At 43.8% G+C, this 11,845-nt stretch overlaps 1 protein-coding gene across 1 annotated transcript; it reads left to right on the top strand.

Moving 5' to 3' along the window:
- The first annotated feature begins 1,111 nt into the window (after window positions 1-1,111).
- Window positions 1,112-6,456, top strand: LOC311063705 (deoxyribonuclease-1-like). The gene is made up of 9 exons (XM_084083252.1): window positions 1,112-1,151; window positions 2,476-2,617; window positions 3,674-3,768; window positions 3,839-3,919; window positions 4,221-4,321; window positions 4,534-4,655; window positions 4,898-5,052; window positions 5,179-5,266; window positions 5,720-6,456. Exons 2-9 carry the CDS (start codon window positions 2,477-2,479, stop codon window positions 5,765-5,767), a joined length of 831 nt encoding a protein of 276 aa, XP_083939378.1. The 5' UTR covers window positions 1,112-1,151; window position 2,476; the 3' UTR covers window positions 5,768-6,456.
- Window positions 6,457-11,845: the final 5,389 nt, after the last annotated feature.

The following is an 11,845-nucleotide window of genomic DNA, read 5'->3' as shown; positions in this document are numbered from 1 at the left end:
CTCAGAAAGGGGAACTGAGTTAGCTGGAACAGAAAACCACAAGCAGGGCCCATGCCAATTGCAAGTGCAAATACAAATGCTGCAAGTTAAAAGATCAGTGATTATGAATGAGCATATTGATCAGTGTAAAATGGGGAGACTTTGTTGTGGGAGTTTATAATAAAGGGAACTTGGAAAGACATCTCATGACAAACCACAAATCATGTGACAATACAAACAAGAAATAAAGCAGGAACTGGATACATGTTTAGCATGCATGAAACTGGATAAAGTGCTGTCATCTGTATTTTATTTGTCTCGTCAACAACAACTGCACAATGTTGGTGAAGAAATTCGGACAAACCACAAATCCTTTGACTATAGGAACTGAAATTTCAACCATGGAACTGGATGGAGTCCGATAAATCATGTTTGCAGTATAGTTTAATGTGCATGACACTTTTTCATAATTTGTCCTGCCTTTATTTTTCATATTAAACTATTGACGAATTATGTTAGCATTATTTTAATTAGCAGTATATATTGACATACAAGTAAAAGTGGTGGTGATTTATCTCAGGCCTAAAAAGGTTGCACAACCCTGTTCTAGACTAGAGTATACAGGTCTAGAGGTGGTGGGCAACCAGAAAGCAAAAGTAAATGTTTTGCCATTTTGTGAGCAAAAGCAGTTCTTTAGACTGTTGGAACCCTGTAACCGCCGAAAATCCAACAGGGCCATTCTGACCATCTAGAATGAGCCTTCGAGGTTTCGCTATTGCTCTGGGACAAAAGTAGTTGCTTATATTTTACCTGTTCATAAAATATATCTCTATTATGTGGGCTCTTTTTGGTTCAGCTTCTGTAATTCAGGGTCATGCTGTGGAACAGTAGGTCTCAATTGGCCCAGTTTTCTAGCGGACCCCCCTGACCTTTGGGCCCTCATGGGTTTTAGTTGTAATCTTTACATGTTATAGACATTTTAATGTTTAAAATAGAACTTCACATAAGTGAGGGAACGGTGTCAGGATTGGTCGAGGAGTTAGAGGGAGGTACAAAGGAAGTCATAATGGGCAGAACTTAAATCTGTCCTTAAAACAGCTCCTACTTTCAAGTTGTATTCAGGCGAGGAGAAGTGTGATCAACTTAACATCATCCGCTCCAAAAGACAACAGGTAAAAGGATAAGAGAAGCAAGGGAGAGTATTTAGAGATTACTTTTATTTTAATGCATTACTGGAACTTTTAATATTTTCTTACTTACTTTAGATCTTTCAGTGGGACTGTTTAACTATTATATTGGACTTGTAATAAATGTATACAACTGTATACATGTATACTGTATACACACTGTTGATTGATACTTTTATTTTTACCTTTTCATGCCGCATGAACTATTCTTTGAAACAACACCTAAAGAAATAATGTACCTGCTCATGCTTTTTTCACCTGCATATGATGCTAATATTTAAAGATAACAACATTCTAAATATCTTGTATATCAGTACTAGTAAGTATAGATGCTTAAGTGTATAGATAAGAAGATACTTATTGAGGGACTCCGCTAAACAACATATACATCGGTATACTGCTGTTGCCTCCCACACCCCAAAAAGTAAAAATAAAAAGTAGGTGAGGAGTAAGTCATGTTAAGATAACCCATTAAGACTATGAGGCTGGTTCTACAAATGCCTTCTATATCAGTAGTTCTCAAAAATGTTTGTGACATTTAAGGACCCCCAAATTGATATATATTTGTCCACGAACCTCCATCTAAAAATGTTTTGTTTCAGGGACCAGTAGAAGAGAAGATTTGCGTTAAAAAATAAAAATTATTCAACATTTTTACACTTTAAAGTTTTGACAAAAATGTTATAGCAGCTGTACAAGCTCGCAGTGCAGCACAAAGCTTGTAGAGCTTGTAGATATGCTATGTTTAATATCTAACGCTAAAATCGAAAATGATACAGATACTTTCCCGGTTTTAATGGGTTAAAGTGAGTGATAATAAGCATGATATTAAAACAGAAGCCTATCACAGAATGTTTGGTCCATGTTTATGAAAGGACACATCATCACCATGTTGGTGACATGACATTAAAAGTAGAGAGATAAGAGAGCTACTAAAGTGTTATGTGACATGTTACCTTTTGCGGTAAAATCCTCAGTGTTCATTTATTACACACCTGTAACTCTGAGTGTAAAAAAATCAAGCCATTTGGTTACATTTGCACACTCTCAGAGTTAAATGAGCACTCGGGATTTACTTTGTATCTGCTCTTACGCAATCTGGGAAGGGAACCCATTCGATAATTTTGTTTTTGCCTCTGGGGGCGCCACCTCCTTTTTTGAGTAGAAACAGGAACTCGGTTTGGCTCTTCCCCTTTCTTAGTCCACTTGTGTTTGTTCCTACTAATAACAGCACAACATGTTTAGGGCAGTGGTGCCGTCTCTCTTGAGAGATGAGCTCTTACCTGACCTTATACCTCCTCAACCCCAGGATGCGTCTAGTGTGTTGTCTGGTCCTGGTGCTGGGTGGGTTGCAGCTGGCCTGTGCTCTGCTCAGGGTGGCAGCCTGGAACATCGAGACATTTGGACCTACGAAGGCCAAAGACGCCACCATCATGGGTCACATCGCCAAGGTACACTTCAGGTTTCACACCATTTCTCTGGGCAACAACTACATGTGGCAAAATAATTGACCTGATACAAATAGCCTGGGTTCTTAGAATGTTAATTTACAATAACTGTCAGAATATTCAGGAGGACTCAAATGCAGAAAACAGCAGGCAAGAGGCAGAATGAAGTTAACTCAGTCTTTACTTAATTCCCATTAAACAGAACAAAAAACAATACCAGAGGTATGTCATCAAAAAACAGCAAACAAGACAGGCAAGGGCAAGGCCAAAGACTAAATCCAAAAACAGACGGTCAACTTCTTAGTCCAGGAGCAAAACCGGTAAAGGGTGAAACTGACAAATGAAAATGTTGAAGCACACTGAAATATATACCCTCAAACTAATCACAGAAACACACAGCAGGTGAGTAGCAACCTGTGAGGAGTAGACAATTAGCTAGGAGGAGTGAACTCAAGGGCAGCTCTAGAGAGGATTCCTGACAATAACATGTTGTTATGTCGGTAGAGCGGCCAGATGGAGGCCGTGAGGTTTCCAGTTCGACTGGCTCCCCCAGAGTTAGTGTGGAAGTGTCCTTGAGCAAGATGCTGAACCCCCAATTTGCTCCCGATGAGCAGGTTGGTGCCTTGCATGGTTTCCTCTGCCATCGGTGTATGCATGTGTGTGTGAATGGGTGAATGTAATGCACAATCTATGTAAAGCGCTTTGGATAAAAGTGCTATATAAATGCACTATTTACCATTTAAGTTTCAAAAGTACATGTTGACAAGATCTTACACTCTAACTTATAAGTATACTTGCATTGGGAAGTCTTTTTTCAACTATTATGCAATTCAATTGTGACAAAGCAGAGGCCATCTTGTTGCTTTCCTTTAATTAACCCTAACTCTTAAGCCTACAGCGATGGTGTACATATTAGTATAATTTACTGATTTGTTGTTGAAGGAGAAATATTATTTGCATTTTAATATTTTCACTTTACTGTAGCATTTTACAAACACTTTAAAATGAGCTGAACTGAACATTTTCTTTTCAATGTTTCCTTTTAATTTTGTTTTGCAGATTGTCCGTCTCTATGACATCATTGTGATCCAGGAGCTCAGAGACAGTAAATCACTGACTGTAATTCCTGCACTGATGAATCTCCTTAACCCGGGGTAAAACCATCTCTATATTCCAGTGATTTACAATAGTTTTCAAGTTCTAACTGTGTTTATTAATCTCCAGAGGAGTTAAGCAGTACGACCACGAAGTCAGTGATCAACTGGGTTCCGGCAACTACACGGAACAATACCTCTACGTCTACAGGTACAGTACAACACATGCACAACTCTTCAAGTACACACTTATGAATGAATCTACACAATGTTTTCATAGGGACTCAAACAACTGTAATTGACTTTTATTGTTTCTGTGAGGTGGAAACGTCAGGTGGAAAGTCCAAAACTGTTACTTTTCAGGAAATATAACCTGTGTTCCAATTGGTTCAATATAAAAACCACACGACAGACACACTTAATCACTTCCAACCTGTTAATTACAATGAATCAGAGTTTTTTGTTTAGTTTTAATGAAAGGGTTCATTTGTGCCTCTTTTCCATGTCGTCAGAACCAACAGAGTGGCTGTAGGTGAAAGGTACCAGTATCCAGATCCAGATCCAAGATATGTCACTTTCAGTAGACCACCTTTTGTTGTTGAATTCAAGGATAGTAAGTAGCCTAATATGCCTGAGGTGTGTGTGTGTGTGTGTGTGTGTGTGTGTGTGTGTGTGTGTGTGTGTGTGTGTGTGTGTGTGTGTGTGTGTGTGTGTGTGTGTGTGTGTGTGTGTGTGTGTGTGCGTGTGTGTGCGTGTGCGTGCATGGATGCTGCAATCAATATGATCACCGATTCACCACCCCCCCCCCGTCCGTCCGTCTCCTAGTCGTGGGAGGTGTGGGGAAATTTGTTTTGATCCCCCAGCACACCTCTCCACCGAAGGCACCAAAGGAGATTAATGCTCTGGTTGTTGTGGAGGCCGATGTCGTCAAGAAATGGAAAATACAAGTAATTACTCTCTCTCTCTCTCTCTCTCTCTCTCTCTCTCTCTCTCTCTCTCTCTCTCTCTCTCTCTCTCTCTCTCTCTCTCTCTCTCTCTCTCTCTCTCTCTCTCTCTCTCTCTCTCTCTCTCTCTCTCTCTCTCTCTCATATCAATGTAGAGAAGTCATGTACCCGCCTGGATCAATATGAATACAATCAATCAATCTTATATTCTCTCTCTCTCTCTCTCTCTCTCTCTCTCATGACAGAACATGCTGATACTGGGCGACTTCAACGCAGCCTGCACCTATGTCACCGCGAAAGACTGGCCAAACATCGACCTCTACACCAACAAGTATTTCCATTGGCTGATCACTGACGCGGACGATACTACTGTGAGGGGCCGCAAGTGTGCTTATGACCGGTAGGCAGGCACGCACGCACGCACACGCACACACACACACACACACACACACACACACACACACACAGTATATAATTGAAAAGAAAAACCACAGAGGCCACATATGTAATTTCTCTGTACTTCTAGGATTGTGGCAACCGACCCCATGTACCAACATGTTCTCAGCGCTCAAGTCTATAACTTCATGACTGCACTGAACCTCACCCAGCTTCAGGTAACTGGAACTGGACAAATCTGATAACATGTCTTCATAATGCTCATGCACATTATCATACCTGATGAATATCGATCAGCAGTGTGACTGCCAACGACTCAGAGTTAAACCCCTATAGAGGTTAGTACTATTCATAGAGTTAGGGTTTTCAATTCAACAGAACAGAACAAATCAAACCTTTAGCAATACAATTTAACAAACTCAAATGCAAAATTAGGTGAAAAATGATGAAAAAGTATATATACATATTTCTGTTCAGACCCAACAAAATTTGATTCAGTTCGCGCACAAATACAGTCCAATCAAATGCCAATAATACTCTTTGGGTGTAACTTGTGTTTTTACAGTACGCTGTACTTCTGTTTGAAGACATAATTAACACCTGCTTGTAGGTGAAAATTGTATTGGTACATCCTCTGAAGGTGATATATACATGAAATTCAATTCCCACAGGCACTGGCTGTCAGTAACCATTTCCCTGTGGAGGTGACGCTGCAGTAAGGCCTGCTGCATGAGCCCAGCTACAACAACCAATCAACACCATGAGCCCAGCTACAACAACCAATCAACACCCTGAGCCCAGCTACAACAACCAATGAACACCCTGAGCCCAGCTACGACAACCAATCAACACCCTGAGCCCAGCTACAACAACCAATCAACACCCTGAGCCCAGCTACAACAACCAATCAACACCCTGAGCCCAGCTACGACAACCAATCAACACCCTGAGCCCAGCTACAACAACCAATCAACACCCTGAGCCCAGCTACAACAACCAATCAACACCCTGAGCCCAGCTACGACAACCAATCAACACCCTGAGCCCACGACAACCAATCAACACCCTGAGCCCAGCTACGTCAACCAATCAACACCCTGAGCCCAGCTACAACAACCAATCAACACCCTTCAATGAATTAGAATTGACGTTAGTCTCTTCAGTGAGAAATGCTTAATAATCATGATGCAATGAATTATATCATTGGTTCTCAACCTTTTTAGGCCGTGACCCTCCAAGTCGTAGGAGGCATTACATTTAGTTTGAATCGGTTAAATAAATATTGTGAAGAAAATTGATCTACAGGCTCACAAGTCCTTGCAATGTGAGCTGTTGGGAGCTTTCAGATCGGCTCTTTTCACAAATGTTGCCTCTTTCTATTTGACAATTTGGCCAATGTTTGACTTTCTATAGTTTGTTGACTACTTTTGATGCAGTAATTAAGTATTTAGATTAAGTATTTTATACTGACTTGTTAGTTCAAGTATTACAATGACTACGTCATTTCTGGACAGAGACTCTTTTGCAAGGATCATAGTGCATTCTCATACTTGGTGTGATTCTAACTAAGTCAGTATAGGTGGGCATTGGGTGCTTTAAAGTAATTATATATCTAGAGGTGTGCAAAAACTGCTCTTGCATATATGTATTTGTATTTTAAATTAAACTCTTAAAACACAATCTAATATTTATAGCTGAACATTATCAACAGAGACACACTCTATCCATTATAAAATTAGTCCAGCACTACCCTCTGGTGGTTGTACAAGGTAACAACAGGATTGAATTGAAAGGCCAACAAATACAATACACGTGGCCATATATATGTAACCATGGCAGAAATATAACAGATCATGTAACTTCGACTACGCCACTTTGGGAGTTTCACCCAAAGAATCAATTAAAGTGCAAAGTAACCACACTGAAGTGCAACACAGGTTCGTTTGTAAATGACTGGAGCAGAGACGTGCTTCTCAAGACAATCATTAACATTTATTGTAAATGGCACAGGAATATACTTTAGACAAGTAAATCACAATTTAATCACAAATTAATGTTCAAACGAGTAGAAAGCACTATAATACAATATACCAGTGAAAGGCCACAGTCAGACTGTATGGGGGAGGAGAGACAGGGGAGTTAGTACAGTGAGGGTTCAAACACTTCAACACTAAAAACACTTACACACAACACTAGGTGGGTTAGGTGCACACACACACACACACACACACACACACACACACACACACACACACACACACACACACACACACACACACACACACACACACACACACACACACACACACACACACACACACACACACACACACACCATGCAGTGGATAGCAGAAGTTCTCCCTCACAGTGCGACTGCGGTCGCCTCCAACTAGTGGAGTACAAGAAATAGCAATTAGATATGTATATGAACAATGGCATAAACAGTGGCAGTTGGATGATCAATGCAAAAGTAAAATACAATACATAAGAAATAACAAGGGGCAAAGGCAGCAATGGAGCGCCTATAAAACAAAAGACATATAAAGAAAAACATCACATGGATGCAACTGGGACGTATCATCAGTGTTGTAGCCTGGGGTCATAGGGTGTTTCGGGTCTCGCAACATACAACATACACCCTCACCCAGGTGACCCAGCCAGGGTTGATCAAGCCCCGACTTACGTCCCAGTAGCACCCACGGTCAGACCTATAGGGAAAGACAGGGCAGTCCGCTTCTCCGGAAGTACTCTGCCGGGACTCGGGGAGGCTCTGGCACGTGGAGGGACTAGGCTCTGTGGGTTGTCTCCTGGCCGGGCTCCTCCTTCGTCTCACCAGGTCCAGGACCTGAGCGCTGCGCCAGATCAGGTGCACCGCCCCGATCCAAACATTTCCTTCTGGCGTGATGGTTCCTTGGAACGATACCACTAGATTGGGCCGTCTAATGGTATTAGCTCTGCTTGCGGTACGCTGGAATGGCCCTCCTAAAGGCCTAACCGCGGGTTTGTTGGGCTTCTTCCTCACGGAAGACACAGCATGGGGCGCTAACCCATACTGCTCCCGGGGTGCCGTCTACATTCCGGCTGTCAACAGTCTCTCCTGTGGTCACCAAACTATTCCTGGTTGTCACGTAGTCTATAAATTCCTATGAGCCACTATAAATAGAATAACTGATAAAGAAAAACATCACATGGATGCAACTGGGACGTATCATCAGTGTTGTAGCCTGGGGTCATAGGGTGTTTCGGGTCTCGCAACATACAACATACACCCTCACCCAGGTGACCCAGCCAGGGTTGATCAAGCCCCGACTTACGTCCCAGTAGCACCCACGGTCAGACCTATAGGGAAAGACAGGGCAGTCCGCTTCTCCGGAAGTACTCTGCCGGGACTCGGGGAGGCTCTGGCACGTGGAGGGACTAGGCTCTGTGGGTTGTCTCCTGGCCGGGCTCCTCCTTCGTCTCACCAGGTCCAGGACCTGAGCGCTGCGCCAGATCAGGTGCACCGCCCCGATCCAAACATTTCCTTCTGGCGTGATGGTTCCTTGGAACGATACCACTAGATTGGGCCGTCTAATGGTATTAGCTCTGCTTGCGGTACGCTGGAATGGCCCTCCTAAAGGCCTAACCGCGGGTTTGTTGGGCTTCTTCCTCACGGAAGACACAGCATGGGGCGCTAACCCATACTGCTCCCGGGGTGCCGTCTACATTCCGGCTGTCAACAGTCTCTCCTGTGGTCACCAAACTATTCCTGGTTGTCACGTAGTCTATAAATTCCTATGAGCCACTATAAATAGAATAACTGATAAAGAAAAACATCACATGGATGCAACTGGGACGTATCATCAGTGTTGTAGCCTGGGGTCATAGGGTGTTTCGGGTCTCGCAACATACAACATACACCCTCACCCAGGTGACCCAGCCAGGGTTGATCAAGCCCCGACTTACGTCCCAGTAGCACCCACGGTCAGACCTATAGGGAAAGACAGGGCAGTCCGCTTCTCCGGAAGTACTCTGCCGGGACTCGGGGAGGCTCTGGCACGTGGAGGGACTAGGCTCTGTGGGTTGTCTCCTGGCCGGGCTCCTCCTTCGTCTCACCAGGTCCAGGACCTGAGCGCTGCGCCAGATCAGGTGCACCGCCCCGATCCAAACATTTCCTTCTGGCGTGATGGTTCCTTGGAACGATACCACTAGATTGGGCCGTCTAATGGTATTAGCTCTGCTTGCGGTACGCTGGAATGGCCCTCCTAAAGGCCTAACCGCGGGTTTGTTGGGCTTCTTCCTCACGGAAGACACAGCATGGGGCGCTAACCCATACTGCTCCCGGGGTGCCGTCTACATTCCGGCTGTCAACAGTCTCTCCTGTGGTCACCAAACTATTCCTGGTTGTCACGTAGTCTATAAATTCCTATGAGACAACAGTTAGCCCCCACCAGGCATTATAATTATACATCAAAACACAGTCAAACCAAAATACAGAACACTAGTACCTCAACAGTCAAGGTCTGTGTCTTGGGCAGGGGCACCGGGGCATGGCAGCATTCAGTGGCACCATAGCAGAGTATAATGGCTGGATAACACCGGGGTCTACAAGTACAGAATTATGTTGGAACCACAAGACTGTATGAGGGCACAATCTATACAAAGGCAACTTTACACCACATACCTCAGGTTAAGTGAGGTTTGGGCCCTACCACTTGGCCTAGAACCAGCCTCTTGGCCTCTGCTCTTATCCTCAATACTGAGGCAGAGAGGAGGGCACCTGAGGAACATATACCATTAACTAGAAAAAGTGCTCCTCAGAGCACAGGTCTCCGCCAGGTCAGGTACGTTATTCTGGCCTCCTGGTGGCCCTATAATAGGCCAATGTGAAAAGGGTGCCATTTATTCTTAGGTCTTTCACAGCAATCAGACACCGCATTCATGATTTGAGGCATTTTGTTCCAAAAATGTGTTTTGCTAAATTAGACCTGCTGGTGGCGCTATAACAGGCCAATGTGAAAAGGGTGGCATTTCTTCCGGCCTAGTGGGAATGTGCGTGTGAAATTTCACGGAAATCGCAAGCTGTGTGCATAGTTTGAGACTTTTTGTTCAAAACGGACCAATCCTGCAAACTTTGGAAGCCAACCATAGGCAATGAGGATGGAATATGGGAAATCAGACAGATCCGTGTTGATCACATGACTATAGAGATACTGTGTACCGATTTGCATGACGTTTGGATAAAATCTGTACGAGTAATGTAAAAATGCACAAATCGGCCTCCTGGTGGCGCTATAACAGGCCCATGTGAAAACATTGGGGCAGAGGTTATGAATTGGCATCCAGGGAGTGTGTGTGCACAGTTTCGGAGCGAACGGGCCAACGGTGCCGGAGATTAGCTGGTAACACACAGACAGGAGGGACACACACACACACGGACGGACACACGGACGGAGGGTAAAACACACTGTGTCGCCATGCCTTCGGCCTGGCGGAGACAACAATAAATACAAAACAACAGTTTAAAAGCAAACAGCACTCCATTGCCTACCTTGATCAGACAAGCCAGTGCCTACAGAATCAGAGAGCCAAGCTGGAATGAAAGCATGAGCACCAGGCTTTATAGGGGAGGGGTTAAAGTGATTACCTACACATGTGTAATTGGGGCGTGGACCCAGAAGCCTGAATGGAGACAGGTCTCCCTGTTACATACATTTCTGCCACCATATACTTTATTTAGAAAGACATGGAAAAGGTTAGGTTAAGACTTTGACAGGGGCCAGTTTGGAACAGGGGCCAGTTTGTAATTGCAGCCTCCTGAAGGTGTTTTTTTAGGGCAGTTTTGAAAGTGAGTAGGGTTTTACACTCCTTTGCTCCTTTTGGAGCATAGCATGAGAACGAGTTCATGCCCTTGTTTGTGCCGAATCTGGGTTGAACATGATCAGTGGAGCTGCCTCTGGTGTTGCTGTATTTGTCATTAATTTCCAGGTATTTTTTTTGTTCAGTTCAGTAGTTTCAGTTAATCTCTGAATGAATACCCTGATGAAGACATAATATGTCGAAACGTTGGTAACTTAAATAAAAAAGTTTATTGCATCGTGGCTGCGAGTCTGTGCGACCTCTCCTTTCCCTTTTTTAATCTCTGAATGAATCCCATGGATTGAGTGTCAGTTAGTACAGAGTGGGTTTGTACATATAGCTATTTTCACTAGTTTGGGTCCCGGGATGACATCACATTTTTCTTTTGGGTCATGACCAAAAATGTTTAAGGCATATTTTCTGTGAGGTTTGGGTTAGGCATTATACCACGCTTGTCTCATCCAGCTCCCTCTGCTGCTCTTTGGTCCCAGGACGCCAGCCCTCAGCTCCTGCACTGTGGCCGCATATTCAAACTAGATAAAGTGCTCCTCGGAGCACAGGTCTCCGCCAGGACAGATACGTTATTGTGGCCTCCTGGTGGCGCTATAATAGGCCAATGTGAAAAGGGTGCCATTTATTCTTAGGTCGTTCACGGCAATCGGACACTGCATTCATGATTTGAAGCATTTTGTTCCAAAAATGTGTTTTGCTAAATTAGACCTGCTGGTGGCGCTATAACAGGCCAATGTGAAAACGGTGGCATTTCTTCCTCGGCCTAGTGGGAATGTGCGTGTGAAATTTCATGGAAATCGCACGCTGCGTTCATGGTTTGAGGCAGTTTGTTCAAAACGGACCAATCCTGCAAACTTTGGATGGCAACCTTAACCAATAAGGATGGAATATGGGAAATCGGACAGATCAGGGTTGATCACATGACTATAGAGATACTGTGTACCGAT

The sequence above is a fragment of the Gymnoscopelus microlampas genome (assembly GCF_963454915.1).
Source record: "Gymnoscopelus microlampas genome assembly, chromosome: 16".
Classification (NCBI taxonomy): Eukaryota; Metazoa; Chordata; class Actinopteri; order Myctophiformes; family Myctophidae; genus Gymnoscopelus; species Gymnoscopelus microlampas.
This window is presented reverse-complemented; position numbering and strand designations above follow the sequence as displayed.

Bases quoted from the DNA above. Each gene is read 5' to 3' on its own strand.
- LOC311063705 (XM_084083252.1), top strand. From the start codon at position 2,477: ATGCGTCTAGTGTGTTGTCTGGTCCTGGTGCTGGGTGGGTTGCAGCTG. The intron at 5,053-5,178 runs GTAGGCAGGCAC...CTGTACTTCTAG, and splicing joins CGCAAGTGTGCTTATGACCG to GATTGTGGCAACCGACCCCA. The intron at 5,267-5,719 runs GTAACTGGAACT...CAATTCCCACAG, and splicing joins TGAACCTCACCCAGCTTCAG to GCACTGGCTGTCAGTAACCA.